An 18,129-nucleotide genomic window follows, 5' to 3' on the forward strand; every position below is an offset into this window, starting at 1 on the left:
ATATACAACACCAATGGTCAGTAAAGATATAGTACTTTCTAAAATGCATAAAATCAAGGCTGTTGTAGTCCAGCTCTTTCATCAAAAATCCCTGCAGAAATGAAATCAGCGTCTCAATACTTGTGTTGCTTGGATTGAAGTGAAACAAATAAAAAATACCGTTGCTAAACTTGAGTATAAAAGTGTAAAGTGCGAAGATAAAAACCAGGCACATGGGATGCAAAATATAATATTTTTTTAATACGCAATAAATGAATTTTACCAGATGACAATTTTGAGAGGACAGAGAAAAAAATAAAAAATATATTTCCAATGGCATATTTGTATCTTTCTGTTCCTTATAATCAGATAAAGACCATATACAGACATCGTATTGCATTTATATAAATATGTACGAGCTTAGTTTCTTTCAAACACAGTGCTTACAGTAAATCTTCTGACAACAAACACAGCAATACACAAACAGCAATACTCAGGCATGTTTTAGAAGATCATGTGGAGACATTAGCAGTGGAATCCAAACACTTGTGGGAAAGCTGCTGTGAACCAAACAAGGGTGTGTTATGGCTATTTTGCAATTGTAAGTGGCACCAATGAAACTATAGGTCACATAGAGAATTTTGTATTTGTGTTGAAGATTTGGGACATCCCTCTGGAATATCTGCTAAACTGATTATCACAGACCCCGTTAGGCCAATTAAAACTATTGATATAAAGTCTTCCTGAACATTGTTTCTTTAAATATATGTTGATTTCAGCTGAACAAATACAATTCCCATTCACAATATTTGATTAGCATCAGACAATTCAGTGGTGTGAACATACGCACATAAAACCAAGTTTATCTGTATGGCTACATACCACTGACCAGCAAGCACTAAACAACCCTAAATGACGAAGACTGCTTCAAAAATATCAAATTATCGGGAGTATCTAAAGTAAATCTGCTGACCATTGCTGTCAAAAATGATAAATGCACTTCAATGGACTGAGCACAAGTTCACTGCTCTTTCAACTGATCAAACTACGGATGTAGCCTATCAAGGTGGAGGGCGCTGAACAAAATTAAGAAACAAAATGTAAGCAAGAAAAAGGGACAAACTGAAACCATGTATGTGATCTGAAATCTCATGAGGAGCAGAGCTCATTTTCAACTGCTATGAACACAGGGATCTTGAGGTAATAAAGAGAAATGCACATTTACTCCAAGAAATAGCTACAGGTATTGTAAGACTAGAGTGTGTTAGAGACAAGGCAACCAAGATGGCAGGGCAATACATTGGCAGAAAACCATAACATTGATTGTAGGGTAAAAGCGAATAAGAGAGTGCAAAGGAAGCATGCTGCCTTCACTGCACACCACTTTCAATTTACCACCAGCTCAAAATCAACCACACCAGCTACCGCAATACTGCAAGGAAGTAGAATCTGTTGGCACTGTACTATCTTCATGTTGTGAAAAAACAACAGCATATATCTTCCGCCTGAGCAGCATAGTGTTATCTTAGGAGAGAAAAATGTGTCTGCATTGAACCAGTAGAAAGAACCAGTCTGCAAAGAAACAATGCATAGCCAAGGTCAGATATGGAAGGAGCTCAATGTTTAGGAACTTGGTACAAGAGGAAAGATGGTATTTATATGCAAACTATGTGCAATCATGCCCGAGTGTACAGAGATCACAGGTTGGGTCTGGATTTCCTCCAAGCTTGTGTGCATTAGAGGCAAAAACAGGAAGAGGACCATCACGCCTCAGAGAAGCCGGTAATTTGTCCTAAAATGGCTGTTGAGAAGCAAACCACACATGCTACTTAGACACAAACTCCTCTAATGTACATTTAACGCTCACAAAACCAAATCATCCAGTAATGGTGGACATCATTACTGAAAATATATTCAAGAAGGTTAGTCATGGTAGCTACAATTTAAGCAAAAAAAGATGATATTTAAAATATATTCAAGTGCATCACAAGATGTGCGTGTAACTGAACAAAAATAACAATACAGAGAATAATTTGATTGCTTGATCCCTGAAAAAATAGCTTAATTTAAGGCAAAATAAATAACATCCTGAAGCAGTTCCAACAATGGTACATTCACTAGGTGAACAATATCACATAAAAAATAAATGTACTGGCAATAATTCCATCTCCCCTGAATATACATGTAGAGAGGAGCAGCTGGGAATAAGTTGTTGTACAACTATCTTAGAATACTGGACTTACCAATCACTGTATTTGATAAACATGTATTTCCCTTTGAATAAATTACTATTATGTGGTGTCAGTGTCTTGAAACAATTCAGCACAAAGAAACATGGCAGCAGAACAGTTGTGTCACTTGTTTTCTATGAGCGTCTGTACTTTGTTGACCAAGTCTCGCGCCATCATCAAGACCTGTGGGACGTTGTGTCGCTCTGCCATTTCTGAGAAAAAAATTGGAAAACCATAATTATTTACAATAATATTGCTAATATTTAACTGTTTATTTTCCCCTTAAGACTGAGAGAGCTGCTTTTGAAAGTACCCTACAATATCATAGCTGATCAATCTAGTTTTAATTATGAATATGCTCTGGTAATTGTCAACACTTGTTTCCATCATATTGTAGAATTGTATTTCTCTTCTCTTACCATTAAAGAACTTGATGATGTCTGTGAAGTCCATGTTATTTTCTAGGATGATGTCTCTATACATTTCCACAAGTGCCAGAGCGATGAAGAGGACAAAGTGCTCGGAGGAGATGTACTTGGCTGCCCAGATTGTTTCCCACACAGAGTAAACATCATCATACACCATTTCTGTGCAAAAAAGACAACCAGGATCAGATTACATACAGTATAACATTATATAAAATCATCTTAAATGGTCAATTCTAGCAAATGTCATGATGCGTGTGTTTGCCTTCACCTCTTTTAAAGTCGAGTAGAAACCATCGATAACAGAAGTAAAAGTGTGTGTAGTCTCCATTCTGCTGCATCAGTTCAAACAGCTCAGAGTCCAGGATCTATTTGTGTAAAAATAAGATGTCATTATTACACTATAGCTTTTGTGTATATGCATTCATTCACATCCGCTGGTGCGCATTTATCCACATACCTGGATAAGAGAACGCATATTGGCGAAGTGAGAGTCCATGGCACCTCCATGAGGAAAGTTCTGGTTCATCCTCTTCATCATTTCAGTGAAGCAGCTGAATGCCATGACCTCTGGAAAGCACACACATAAAAAAGCAAATTTAGCCATTTAATTGCATTAAAAAAAAAGTGTATACTGAGAGTTTTTAGTTATTTTTCACTGACCATCGTCCAGAATAACCAGTAGGGGAGCTAGCAGATCACACATGCCCTGGACGTAACCTGTATCGAGATGCTGCCACACATAACTGCAAAGACAACGATAGTTACGTCTGTAACTACGGTTCTATGAGTCCCGGATGACCGCCAGAGGCGGTGCTTTAGCACTGGATATGTCCATCGCGCGCATGCACAGCTCGAGTACCAATAATAACAAAGTAACCTGTGACCCACGTAACACCGGCTATATACGCCGGTGTCGTCAGAGGATCTGTTTCCAGAATCTTCTCGCGAGCACACAAGAATTCTGAATGACAGGATATTCTGGTGGTCATCCGGGACTCATAGAACCGTAGTTACAAACTTAAATATTGTTCTATTTCGTCCCTACTGACAGAGGCAGTGCTTTAGCACTGGATGACATATATCAACAATGTCATGAAGAATCCAAGCACTTACTTACCTAGCCGGAATCAGTGGAGCTCGGCAACAGAACCAACCCCAAAGGGTGGGGAGTGGCAACATTAACCCAATAAAAACCTGGAGAATGTGCCAGAAGACGCCCACGACGCCGCGGCGCAGATGATCTCCAGGGGCACCCCTCTCAGGGCAGCCCCAGATGTTGAGATGCTCCTTGTAGAGTGGCATCTCAGCCCTGATGGCAGGGGGCGGCCACTGGCCCCATAGGCATGTGAGATGGCATCGACAACCCAGTGGGACAGCCGCTGTTTAGAGAGAGCACAACACTTCCTAGTGCCGCCATGGCAAACAAAGAGCTGCTCTGACCGCCTTATACAGGCCGTATCATCAATATATATGCCCTTAGGGTACTCAGCAACTCAGGCGTGCCGCTCTCCTGTGGAATGTTAAAGCGTGCCAGCTGGATAGGCCGATTGGAGTGGGCTAGTGGAAGCACCTTGGGCAGGAATGCCACATTCGGCCCGAGGGCAACACCCGAGCCATCGGAGTTCCACCTCAGGCATGTATCGCTCACGGAGAGGGCATGTAGCTCTCCAACTCGCTTCCCTGAGGTTATGACAAGCAGAAATGCTGCCTTCAAGGACAGCCACTTAAGCCCCACCTGGGCCAGGGGCTCGAAGGGAGGAGATGATAGGGCATCCAGCACTAGGGGCAGGTCCCAAGCCGGAGCCCTCGGGGTGCTAGGGGGACGCCGCCGTAGAGCCCCTCTCAGAAAGAGGGACACCAACCTGTGGCGCCCCACCGTTGCGCCGTCGACTCCAACATATCGGGCAGAGATAGCAGACATATACACCTTCAAAGTGGAGTGAGAACGTCCACTATCCAGAAGGGACTGCAGGTACTCTAAAATGGTGGCCACAGAGCAATGCCCCGGATTCTCAGCCTTACTCAAACACCAGTGGGAGAAGAGCTTCCATTTGCACTCATACTGCGCCCGAGTGGATGGTGCTCTGGTATTCAGGATAGTTTCCCTGACAGATGCCGTGAAAACGCTCAACAGCGGGTTGGGCCCCGCAGAGGCCAAGCCCAGAGCTGAAGGCGGTGAGGGTCGGGATGCCAGATCTGACCCTTGAGCTGTGACAGAAGGTCCTTCCTGTCGGGGAGACGCCATGGTGGTCTGCAGCAGAGACTGCGCAGCAGTGGGAACCAAACTCTCCCTGGCCAGCGGGGGGCACCCAGAAGGAGCCTGTGCCCCTGAGTAAGGACCCTCTGAAGCATCTGTAGTATCAGAGGCAGTGGCGGGAAGGAATACAGGAGACTGTTTGGCCAGTCGTGCGCCAGAGCGTCCTGACCCATCGGGCTGGTCACCTCTGCCCAGGAGAACCAGAGGGGGCAGTGCCTCGACTCTTCCGAGGCAAAGAGGTCCACCTCGGCCATGCCGAAAAGGCTCCAAATTGTCTACGCCACCCCTGGATGAAGCCTCCACTCCCCCGGTGGAGGCTTGTGCCGAGAGAGGAAATCTGCGACCTGAATCTGGTGTCCTGGTAGAAAGACTGCCCGCAGACTGGCCAGGCGGGGGAACGCCCAAGACAAGAGGCTCTGTGAAACCCGGAGCAGCTGTGCGGAACTGGTGCCCCCCTAGTGGTTGATTTGGGCCACAGCGGACATGTTGTCCGAACGAACGAGCACATGCTTGCCCGCCAGTTGTGGTAAAAAGTGCATGAGTGCAAGCAGCACAGCCCGAAGCTCTAGTACGTTGATATGGCGTGCACCTTCCTGGGCAGACCACTAACCCTGAGCAGTCCTGCCCTGCCACACCGCACCCCACCCTGAGAGACATGCATCCACAGTGACAGTCTCCCGGCGGGATGAGATGGCATGGCGTCCATGGGCCCTGAGGCCGAGGGCACCTTGCATCAGACCTTGGAGCCTCATCAGGAGCCAGAACCGGGGAGGCGATGGCAGGCTCAATGGATGGCAAGCGACCCAGCCCCTCCCTCGCCGATATAATTAAAACCAGTTAACGAACATTTGTATTTTGTTGCTCTACCCAATCATAACCAAGTGTGGTTATATAACGTTATCTAACAACACAAAAAACAGCGTTGAAATGCTCTATTTTGGTTGTAATGCGCTCACATAGCTCGTCTAAAATCGTGATCAAACGTTCCAACCGAAACGCTGTAGGTTACAAGAATGTAGCCACGGTACTCTCGCGCAGCGAGAAGATGAAAGGAACAGATCCTCTGACGACATATATAGCCGGTGTCAAGTGGGTAACAGGTGCCTTTGTTGTTATTGGTACTCGAGCTGCGCATGTGCGCAATGGACATATCCAGTGCTAAAGCACCGCCTCTGGCGGTCAGTAGGGACGAAATAGAACCATATTTGTCAGACTTGAATGTTTTGAGACAAAACTCCGGGGATATTTGGCATGGCGACTCATTTACCTGCACATGATGTTACGCAGCTTGTCCAGGTTCTCAGTAGTGAAGTACCAATTAGCTCTGTCGCAGCGTCGGACATCTTTGTCAATGCGATGCAAGTTGATCAGGTACATATCCAGTGTCTCTTGCTACAACAATAATAGAAAATTCTGTTAGTACGTGCTAATGATCAGAATCAGAATCAGAATACCTTTATCAGTCCCACAGAGAGGACATTTACATTGTTACAGCAGAAAAGAGCCAAACACAGCTTAATGTTACCTAAGTAGCATGCATAAAAAAAAATATTAAAGATAAAAAAAATATATAATCAAAAGAATTACACAATTTACAAAAAAAACATCCTGTAACAGTCCTGAGGATTTAGCAGCCAGGTATATATTGCACAGTTATTAACGCCATATATATATATATATATATATATATATATATATATATATTGCACATATGCACAAAATAAGTATGTTTGTAAATGACGTGTATTGCTTACAGAATAGGTTTGTTCTTCTGAGGATTCGTCCAATTTGGGGCCTCCTCCTCCGACCTCTGCAGACTCCGGTTCAGCGAGCACATTTTCCATCTCGGGCTCCTCCTCAGAAAGGCCCGGGTCGGTGCCCTCAGGGCTGGTGTTGCAGGCTGTGTCCAGATGGTGATCTAGGACAAAATCCTCTGATGCCATTTTCAGTCTTTGCGCAAGAGAGACAGGGGGTGCAGAAAGGCCAGTCAAAGGCCTAGAACTGATATCCTCAGAGGTCACACATGTCCCTGCAGGTATGTCCTCCATTTCCAGGGCAGAAGGAGAGTCGTCTGAATCTGCTGTGTCTGGAGACTGCCGAGAGTGGGACGGTAACGAAAGGCTGCCCCTTGACGCTGACTGGAGAGCGTTCAGTACTTGTCTGACAGGTGAAATTGAACCAGGTTTCTCAAATTGAATATCTGTAGGTTTGTCTTTTTTGATTTCAGTTGAGTCACAAACTGTTAATTCAGCATCCTTTCTCTCTGACTCTGTGGTACAGGCCTTTTTTTCAGAAGTTATTTCCGGTTCTTCACTTGTGTCTTTTTCTGCTGCAGGCGGACATTGAGGCTCCACGTCCAGTTCTTTGCTCTTTTGTGCTTGAAAAGCCAAGGTCTGCCCGAGTGGAGGTGCTTGGAAATATTCATTAGTAATCTCTGTCTCTAGTTTAAGAACATTTGTGCTCTCTGGAACACTTCTTAAATTCATATTTGTGTCTACTGCTTTCAAGTCTTCAGACAGCTCACTTGTTGAAATATCTTTATCTTCTACTTTAGGTTTTTCTTCAGATTCAGGTGTTTCTTGTGATTTACTGATTCCACATTCCTTAACCTCACCTTCTGAAACAGTCTCCATCTTTGTCTCTAACACCTCCTCCTTGGCTACTGGGTCCTTTACATCCTCTTCCTGTGATGCAGTTGTTTTTTCATGTAAGACTTCTGATTCTTCCACTGACAGCTGAGCGGTTACGGATCCAGCAGCTGACTCTGTTACAAGAGGGCTGTTTTTCTGATTTGTCAGACCCGGAGAGGAGGGGCTGCCGGAGGGAAGCTTTGGGGCATCTGCAGTGCCACTTGTGATATCCTTCAGTGGACTACTGTGCTGTATTTCTGTTTCCTCAGCTTTGGGTTCAGCTTCAATCTGATCAACTGCCTCAACCGATCCAAATACCTGGTGACAAAAGAAACGCAGTGAATATGCAGTACATTTTGCAACCAGGCTCAATGAAAAGGACACATGTTGAGGCGTTATACCAGTGCTTTTAGAGTTAGCCCAAAAGCTATAAATCATACTGTATATACTACTGATGGAAAATGTTCAAGGAATACTATATGTTTTAAGAATTATTTCCAACCTTCCAGGTAGCTTTTGGTTAAAAATGTATTTCAATGTACTTTTTATATCTAACAATGTCCTATCTAATCCTTCACATTTAACTTTTGGTAAAATGTTTTCCTTTTTACATCCAAGTTATATTTTAAAACAGGTTATGACACTGCAGCAGACAGTTTTTATTTCTAAGTTATCGATTATTTAAAGATGTAAGATGATTTATTGCAGTTCAATTTGAATGAAACGTAGGAAATCTATAAAGTTATGATCAAGTGTTGTAAGAAGTGAGATTACATCTTTTACATGAAGGAAACATACTGAACATCATTACTGTTTTGATCTTCATTCCCATGAGAAAGTACCTGTGCACTGTTGCTGGAATCACTTTGTGAGGTGGCACTCTGTGGATCTGAGCTGCTACATAGAGACGACTGTAACGGAGAGAGCATCACACAGACAAAAAGCGAAGCTGTCAGCCAACTTTCCCAGAAATGACCTCAAAATGCTTTAAACAGTTATCTTCCCGACGGTTGAAACTAGTTACATAATGCAGCACATGCCATGCAAAAAAGGTCAAACTTGCATCTGTGCTGATGGTGGAGTCCCGCTGCACCGGGCCTCTCTCCACACTGGCTGACAAACATCTGGCAATGGCCTCGGCATGCTTCTCCTTCTCCCTCTGAAGAACGATGGCCTCGCATCCCTGCCACTCCTTCATCTTCTGCTCATACATGATCCGCATCTGCTCGTCAATCTGAAAAGGAAACCTTGTGTAAACAAAGATTGTAACATTCCCAATGGTGTATATGTGTACTTCACACAGTCTCAGTCTTCAAATAGCTAATCAGAATACCTCTTGTCGGCATTTGGCAGTCATGGTGAACTGGTAGTGTCCCAACAGGAAGGGCCAGACCTCTTTGCGTAGTGAAGGAGCCACACCACCATAATACACAAGCCTGTGTATCTCCTCTTCCTCAAACGCCTGAACAAGATGAACTCTGCTATTTATCAATCATCAAAAAAGTACCATTTAATACAGAAATTAATGAATACTCTTTGCTTGGTGTTTCTCTGTGTATCTTACAGAGCTGTCTTTGAGGAATTGTCCCCAGACCTCCACAGAGAGGCCTCCTCTGGAATCACAGGGCACATCAGGGTCAACTATAGTGATGTTGACCAGAGCAGAAAGGTGTATGCGAACCGTGGACAGATGCCGGCAGTATGCAAGCCCTGGAGACGAAAGACAAATGTTTTAATCAATAAGAACTACTTTAATGATTCCCAAATCATCAAAGATAACCAACAGTTTGTTGTACTCACATCCGTAGAAAGCACGGGAGATTATCTGATACTTCATGGTGTCACAGAGGAGCTTTAAGGGAGCCCTGGTAAGAGGGGAACATGGCAAATTGAGTGTAACAGATTGATCTGAATTTATATTCAAGCCTGTCCTAGGGAAATACTCACCTTTCCTGATTACAGCCGTTAGGCAGAGAGCCATCAGAAGAACCATTCTGTGAACAGGAGGAGCATGAGGACTTTCGGGGCGTCGGTTGCCAAATGTTCACTCCCTGCTCCATCAGCTCCAGGGCCACTGCTGGAAGTTATAGGCTTTATCATTACTGATGCTACTAATACCATCATAGTTCTAATATATTTGGACATCGCATCATTATTACTTTTTACTTAAAATACTGTGGAACTTTTCACATCCCCTAGATTTCACTACATTGTGTATATTTTTTAAATAGTATTTATTGTTTTTTTATTTAATATTTAGGTTTCTTGCACAAATTACACCTAAGCAAGTTCACTGTTTGTTGAAAACTGTGTTGGAATTAAACTGGATTCTGATGCATGTATGCAAGCAATAGGAAACACTTTTGGTGAGATGTAGATGTAGCAAACAAATGACTCTGAATGTCTATGCAAAGTCTCATTGTTGTTGATGGGACTATAACACACAGGGAAATGCAGCAGCCAAAATGAGAGAAAATTAATTATAAAGATGAATTATAAATAATATATGCCTTGGGAAAACAGATTAATCTAAACTGCAATTGTCTAATCTGTAGATCAGTATTAGGAGAGTAATGCAATCGTAGATGTAATCTCTGATGATGTTTTATTAGATTAGCTCAGGGAGGCAGAGCAGGAAGATTAAAGACACTTACTGAACTCCATCTGATTGCCAGGAAAGAGGATTCGAAACACATAATCGGTTGATTCATCATCTTCCTTATCGGATACAGATTCACAGGAGCCGTGCGGACTCCTGTTTCTCAGTTTGGGGAAAACCTTTCCCTGTGAGTGGAAAAGCAACAGATTGTTTCAACAGATCATAGCTACACTTAGAATAACATGAAACAGAAGCATTCTATGAGGCAAAATTCATGCTGACCTTTCCTCTTTGATTCCAGAGAGGGGGGTCCAGCTGTCCGTGAGGTAGCAGGCCCGTCTCCAGGCAGGTGAGAAACTGGAGGATATGTCCTCCTTTTGGGAAATGTAGAGGAGGTCTCTGGATCCCATCCTGGCTCACCAAAACTACTGTCCCACCACTGTTCACTGGAGAAAATAACACAATAAATAACAATGTAAATAACTCTTTAAACTACTTATTTGGGGGCAGAAAGAAACGTAAGGGATACTGTACCTTCCTGATGACAGTGGAGGTACACAATCTCATCTAAACGAATCGTCATAGCATAATCCCAATACACACTGAAAGGAAGATGAAGGAAGCCAATGAGTAACCTGTGCAAAAGCAAGACTTTTTTTTCTTTAGGTTCATTAGCCTAACCTTTTCTCAGAATCCAGCTCCCCCACATTGCCATTCATCAGCTGATTGGGTGTCCATTTGAGTGTCATGAGGTCTGCAGTTTGATGAAGAGAAAGGTAACCTGGGATGGCCTCCATGTCGTCTCTCTGCAGACACAAGACAGAGATTTGAAATAACAACATGTCAGCTGGAGCTGTCACTATCAGATTTTGCCTACACCAATAAACACAATTTCAACATAATAGGCATAACCAAGGTGCTCTCGTGTTTCATAAAAAGTTAACATATATTCTCTGAAAAAGAGAAACACACACCGGCTGCACCAGGACATTGTTCTTTCCAAACAGAAGTGTAGTTCTGGAGTTTTGGTGGAGGGACTCAACATAGTCCCTCACCCACATGAGAGGGCGATCATCCATGCTACCACTGGACTGTCTCTTCTGGATCTGATACAGGTTAAAAACATGGAATATTTATTACACATTGTTAGGTTATTGCTGATTAGATGATTTAAATCATTTAAGCCCTCAATATCTAACCAGGGCAGGCCGCCTGGAGGGGGAATCTTGACGACAGTGGCCGCTGTGGATTCGGTGTCGCTGCACGAGCTCATCAGCAGACGGGTCCGTCCAGAAATGGTCTGCAGTCTTAACTTTGGTGTACTCCAAAGCACAAGGGCCAACTGTAAAACAAGGTTCATCAGTTTTAAATGAGTAAAAAAGCAAAATAAAAAGGTGTGTCTGTTTAATCTTGTCCACGTGAAGGTTTATAAATACCCAATAGAGATGCAAGAATTGGTCCATCCACAGGATTCAACAGCATGGCTTCTTTCTCATAGTAGGCACTGCAGGAAACAATATTTAGAAATTAAGGATATTTTACAATTTTGAAATTCTACCCAACTTTCTGTTTTCAAACCACACATTATGGGATGTTACCATACAATAGGAGAAAAGCTGACAGAAGAACAAACTTTGCTTATAAGGTTGAAAACTGTTGAGGTGCAAAAGCAAACAAGCCAAAGTAGTGTCGGAGATCATCAAGATCTCAGATCAGTGAGATCAGTTGTTACTCATCTAGTTGCATTAAAAGTAACAATACCTGCTGTTCTCCACTAAATACATGACAATCTTGTCCAGGAGCTTCTCTATCAGAGCAGTCCGGATCCACAGGTGTTTCAGTGCTTGAGGCGGGATGTTGGCCAACTTCGATTGCCGACTGCGGTCGTTACTCTGAGAAGAATTGTTCTGCTTGCTGAAAAACAGAAAAGAAACCTGACTGATGACACGTCTGTATTGTTGTAAGTGAAGCAGACACACAGGACAGAACAGGGCACCCGGGGATATTATAACCCATAGAAGGAGAACACAAAAGGGATAAATATACAGGCATGCTTATGGATACAGCAGAGAGAGGGACACGTCCCCATCGCCATCAATGGGACTACGGTGGAGAGAGTCAGCAGCTTCAGGTTCCTTGGGGTCCACATCACTGAGGACCTGACATGGACTCTTCACACTACCACCATCACCAAAAAAGCTCAACAGCGGCTCTTCTTCCTCCGCAGGCTGAGGAGGTTCAACATGGACTCCAGGATACTCTGCAACTTCTACAGGTGCACCATAGAGAGTATCCTGACTGGCTGCATCACGGCCTGATACGGCAGCTGCACCGCCCTTAATCGTAAGGCTTTACAGAGGGTGGTGAAAACTGCACAGAACATCACCAGGACGGAGCTGCCATCCATGGAGGACCTATACTCCCAGCGGCTCAGGAAGAAAGCCCTCATGATTATAAAAGACCCCCATCACCCCAGCCACAAATTGTTTTGTCTGCTGCCGTCTGGAAGGCGGTACCGCAGCATCCGGACAAAAACAACCAGACTCAGGGACAGTTTCATCCCACAGGCCATAAGACTGTTAAACACCTGAACTGTTGAAACAAAATCTGTTAAATACCTGACCTGTTGAAACATCCATAACATTAATCTGGCTTCTACTTAGAAATTATTTATCTAATATATCATATTCCAATAACTTGCATTTAGATTCTTATTGCATTATTTCACTTTTTAAACTATTTTTATTTTTGTATTTACCTACACTATATTTTGTATGTGTATCTGTTTTATTGTGTTGCACTGTTGGAGGAGCCTGTGACCTAAGATTTTCATCATCATAACTACACTGTAGCTATGTTTATGACAAAATGAAACCTTGAACTTGAACCATGAACCTTGGGAGATTTTGTCCCTGGCCGGTTTGAGTTAACACCTCACCTGGTTTCAATGAGCTGTTGCATCTCCTGGACTTTGTGGCAGAGTTCCTCAGCAGGGGTAAAGCTTTTAGCCGCCTTCATGAAGAGAGCTGCAACCTTGTTACTGCACAGCAGGCCTGCTATACGACGCCTCAGTCCGTGTAGCACACAGGACTCCACTACAGCTGCATACACAAACACAGAGTATAAGTCAATATTTGATTAGGGTTTTTTTTTTTCAGTAAGACTTTATTAATGTGTTTGTTTTATTGAGGTGGAACATTTTTACTTGCCTTTTAGTATTATATTGATCACATGAGCTCAATAAAATGGCCTGAAGCCTTATATTAAAAAAAAAAATGGTGAAAATTAGCACAGCTGATACAAATAATCTTCCCAACAGTGTCTTCCGTTGCTAGGATATGAAGGATGTGAATCACATAAGCCTCAGTCCTGGTTAGTATCAACACCTTTAAAGGGTGCTAGTCTACTGTATTACATATCACATATAAATAGACATGACTAATAACATTTTGAAAATAAATTGTCAGGGATTGCATTGCTTGAACAGTCTGTGAAGGCCCATTTTGCACTATGAGGATGACACACACTGATGTCAACCATCTGCACTGTACATGTCAGTGAAGTTGTAACAACTATGGTTTATACTATTTAAAACAGCATGCCGTGCAATATCATTTCTGAAATTGGATACAAATGGCTGAATTTAAGCCAAAAGAAACACATTTATTCAAGACAGAAAAAAAAGATGCTCTGTTATTTACTTTTACTTTGTCCCTCTTTATGGCCCCCACTTGAATAGCCAATAATGCCAACTCCTAAGTTAATTTTCAAAAACATTAAAGATAATGGAAAATGCCTTGAGCGTGTATTCTCAATTTCGGAACACTCTGTCCGAGAAAGATTGCTTTTGGTGCAATGTAATCACAAAAAAACATTTACCGCAGAAGGATATGATGTGGCTGCTGTCTGCGTGCACAAATTTCCTCGTTACTGCCTCCTCCATAATTTGTTTCACCTAACAGAAAAAAGTACACAGTGGACAAGGATTAATCTGTCTGACAGTTACATGAGGTGACAGGGAGCCCAAACAAGAAGCACAACAGGAAGCAATGAGGGAATGAGTTACAAGAGGTTAAGAACAGCAATGGAAGATTGGTGCAGCTCCACAACACATTTAAGACGATAGAGCTAATTATTTATTAGGCTCAATACTTAACCTCTGTTATGCCCTCCCTACAAGCACCACACACAGTGGATTCTTTTAAAACCACAACACAGGCTCTTCCCTTTCTGCTTTCTACAACTTCAACTTGAGCATTGCAAGAAAAGTGAAGGAAATGTTTCATAAACTTGTTCTAGAAGTACAGGAGGAATATTGTTCTTTACACCTCTGATATGTTCTTCTTGCAACCTTAAGGAACACTCCAGTAAATTAGTATTCCACTTCCCCAAAGAGGCAAATGCCAAAATACCATGACTTTTCTGAATCCCTATCTTGGTCAAACACTGCCTACACTTCCCACAATGCAACTCTGTGATGCCTCAGTGAAAGATGGTCATTGCTAGGTAAACAAACACATTTTATTGATATGTTTATAATGTAGGCTTTCTTTTATACATGTAAAGCACCCAGTCGACAAAATGTAAGCTTGAAAGGTTGTCTTTCCTGTCATCGTAATTATCAATACGTAACATTTTAAAGGTTGACATTTAATTGGAATAACTATTGCTGTATTGTGTTTTAACAGTCCGGTCGTAAATTGAGATCAGATTTTTTTTACTGCCTATTAGTAATGTATTTTATAAAAACCAGTCCAGAATCACATAATTGCAGATGCACAAACATGTTAGGGACCCATCAGAATCAGAATTAGAATACCTTTATTAGTCCCACAGAGGGGAAATTTGCGTCGTTACAGCAGGAAAGAGCCACAGACAGCTTAATGTTACAGATGTTAAGAAAAAAGTACTAAGTTATCATATAATAAAAAATATTATATATAAAAAAAAGAAAAAAAGTAAAAGAAAAATACTTTCCAAAATACAAATCCTGTAACAGTTCTTAGGATTTAGCAGCCGGGTATATATTACACAGTTATTAATGGCATATGTATGTATATATTGCACATATAGCACATATTGCACATTGTATGATGGTATTTAACTGCAGCAAGTTACACTCTATTATATGAATCAAGAACTGACTTGAAAATGTTAAATACTGAAAATTATTATTAAAAAAAATACACATTATTATTTGCTGTGTTTCAAACATATACCAGCTGAGCCCCTCCTTGCTGCAGGATCCAGCATCAGAGCCATGGATGTTGAGAGGCAATGAGTCACAGGTGAGGGGGAGCACAGACACGACTGGAAGCACCAGTCTTTTTCAGTTATGAATAAAACATCCTGTGTTCTTCCCCAGGGGATCACAGAGTCAATGAGCAGTTTTGAAGTGTCTGAGATGAGCTAGTTAAATTCCGTGTAGATTAATATCAAAACTATAATTCACTAATAAATCACGGTTGGAGCATAATGGTTGCTAGAAAACACTGTGAATTAAAAACAAGGTTACTTGAAGTTCTAAATAACAAGATGGTTTATTGTGAAAATGTCAGTTTAGCCATCTTCTTCAGAGAGAGGGAGAGGGAGAGGGAGAGGGGGGGGGGCACATTTTAGGATGTGAAAAGGGAGGTTTTGCATGGATTGAACCAAATGAATCTTTAAACGTCTTATCAGAAGTGCAGTTTTTTGTCGATATAAAACCATCAACATCACCACCATCATCTGTATCATTTTCGTCGTCATCAACAGCATCACTACCATCGTCACCATCATCTTACACTGGTCTAACAGCAGTCAAAAACATATGTCATTTTTTGACAACTGAAAGCCTAATTGCATCCGCTTTTTTCATTGTGTAAAATGATTGCACATTTTATTATAAGCAGGGCTTTTACGTTGTCGTGGCTCAGACCCGACGAACGGTGTCTCTCTCTCACACACACACACACACACACACACACACACACACACACACACACACACACACACACACACACACACACACACACACACACACACACACACACACACACACACACACACACACACACACACACACACACACACACACACACACACACACACAGTAAACATAAGCTCAAATGAGCGAGAATTGAATAAAATGCAACGAACCTCTTTCTTCACATTGCGCAGCAGTTTCTGTCGCGTCTCGGCCTCTGTCACGGGAGAAAACATACCGAATAATGCTGATCAGACTGCTGTGTGGGAAATAGATGATGACAGGCTCACGACTAGAGAATAATAAAGACGGCTGTAGCCTACCTCCCATCGCTCCGGGAAGGGTGCAACCGCTGACACGCACGGATTTCTATTTTGAAGGATGTCTTCTGGAAAGCAAAGGAGACCACACTGGTTGTAAGGTAGAGAGGCTCCGAGATGTGCGATGTGTTCTTAGCGAATAAATTAAACCTATCTGTTAACTCTCACAGAACCAACACCCCTTTAAAGTCACAGTAGCCCATTACAACGCCGACACCTATGAGTAGCCTACTCTCCATTCCCTGTGACACATATGGTGGATTTATTGTGCCAAACTTAAAATGTCAAAAATATTTGAATATTTATATTTCTCACATTATCGATCAAATCTTCAGAACCCCTTTAATAAATATGGTACTTGCAGCTACCATGTCAAATAAATCAAGGCCTCATTAAATTAATTATCTCAGTTAGCCTTCATAAAAAAATGCATACACAAATGTACATAATTGTATTGTTAGAGTTTTGTAAACAGCTCCTCATCTTATCATATTACATTATCAAGCATTAGTTGTATAGATATATAGTTTTATTTAAACAATGTGGTTTATACATTCTTATTAGTACACCTTGTACAACCTGCTTTGGCAATACTGCATTTCATTATGGACATGCCAATAAATTCAATAAAAAATGTGAATATGGTTAGGCACATAATAGGTGGGTTTTATAGATATTAAAGCTGTCAATTTGTGTATCTGTGGCCATGGCTTGTTAAACTGAACTGCATTAAAGAGTGTTCCTGTTTTTTTGTGGTAAATCCTAGGGTTTGCCAGCAGGAGTGCTCTTTCAGGCCAATCAAGCTAATTAACCAAATGAAATTAATTAATCAAATTAATGCAAAAAATCCAGTTAAAAGCCAATTATGTCATTGAAATGTCAGTCCTGCTCATTAATGTGCAATGTTGACCCAATGGGCTTATAGACCATAGATATAGTTTAGTTGCTGCAGTGCTGATGGCATCCAGGGAATAGGCACTTTTATATCGTCTCACAGTAAGCTAAACTGTATTGTGTCTTCTTTATCAAACATGGTCTTTCTGGTGCAACATCTGTTGGTTGAAACCACAAACCCAAACTTAAGACTCAAGAAAGGGGAAACTTTCCCCAAAATACCACAAATGAAAGTGGAACTGGGAATTAACACAAACAAGAACTCATATTATTGTATGTTAAGAGCCTTTTTCTACAGGTTGAAAGAACAAGCGGATAAAACGCAATGAGTAGTTGTGATACTGATACTTGTCACCACCTGGTGGAAGACACATTCATTTACTCCAGTCAATCAGCAGACAAGATCACTTCCTTATCCCACTCTGTCTTAACACCAACATAAATGAATGCAGTGACAGTGAGGACACAGAATCTAAATCCCACATCAGCAGGGAAATGCTAAGCCCAGTGACAGTAAAACGTTTTCAGATTGGTCTTTGAATGGACACACTTTGCCTCCTATAGTGCAGACACGTCCAATGACGAGAGTACATCTCTGATTCATCTACCTTTATGATTGCTAGGTATGTTCCCAGGATGTTGTGATTGGAGAGAGCATATTGGTTCAAAAAGCAGTGGGCTCTGCAAAAAAAAGAAATGGTGCAATTGCATGTGTTACTTTCAAATCACCCTAAAGTCAAATTTAGCATGAAGTTGGAGGCAGAGGTTGTTATTTGAACATGCTATAGAACTATACAAGTAATTATCAAGTCAAATATGATACATT

General features: G+C 41.9%; 1 protein-coding gene across 2 annotated transcripts; it reads right to left on the reverse strand.

Annotated features, from left to right (window-relative positions):
- Window positions 1-218: 218 nt before the first annotated feature.
- On the reverse strand, window positions 219-16,571 carry sgsm1b (small G protein signaling modulator 1b). Of its 2 annotated transcripts, XM_079660727.1 has the most exons (25): window positions 16,413-16,571; window positions 16,263-16,306; window positions 14,004-14,079; window positions 13,063-13,225; window positions 11,886-12,038; window positions 11,561-11,628; window positions 11,324-11,466; window positions 11,099-11,230; window positions 10,806-10,930; window positions 10,659-10,726; window positions 10,407-10,570; window positions 10,180-10,309; window positions 9,473-9,602; window positions 9,326-9,390; window positions 9,090-9,235; window positions 8,859-8,987; window positions 8,589-8,759; window positions 8,368-8,436; window positions 6,650-7,843; window positions 6,163-6,287; window positions 3,299-3,381; window positions 3,096-3,205; window positions 2,907-3,003; window positions 2,630-2,797; window positions 219-2,422 (listed from the first exon to the last, which is right to left on the reverse strand). In XM_079660727.1, the coding sequence occupies exons 1-25, from the start codon at window positions 16,417-16,419 to the stop codon at window positions 2,334-2,336; spliced, it is 3,849 nt and encodes a 1,282-aa protein (XP_079516853.1). In that variant the 5' UTR covers window positions 16,420-16,571; the 3' UTR covers window positions 219-2,333. The 2 variants fall into 2 exon arrangements, with proteins under 2 accessions (XP_079516853.1, XP_079516852.1); XM_079660726.1 differs by lacking the exon at window positions 16,413-16,571 and having other exon boundaries at window positions 16,263-16,406.
- Window positions 16,572-18,129: the final 1,558 nt, after the last annotated feature.

This window comes from Notothenia rossii (assembly GCF_949606895.1).
Source record: "Notothenia rossii genome assembly, chromosome: 11".
Lineage (NCBI taxonomy): Eukaryota > Metazoa > Chordata > Actinopteri > Perciformes > Nototheniidae > Notothenia > Notothenia rossii.

Excerpts from the sequence above, each read along its gene's own strand:
- sgsm1b (XM_079660726.1), bottom strand. The coding sequence starts at position 16,325 with ATGTTTTCTCCCGTGACAGAGGCCGAGACGCGACAGAAACTGCTGCGC. Across the intron at positions 14,080-16,262 it reads TGCGCAATGTGAAGAAAGAG|GTGAAACAAATTATGGAGGA; the intron begins GTTCGTTGCATT and ends TTTTTCTGTTAG. Across the intron at positions 11,629-11,885 it reads TATTTAGTGGAGAACAGCAG|TGCCTACTATGAGAAAGAAG; the intron begins GTATTGTTACTT and ends TGTTTCCTGCAG.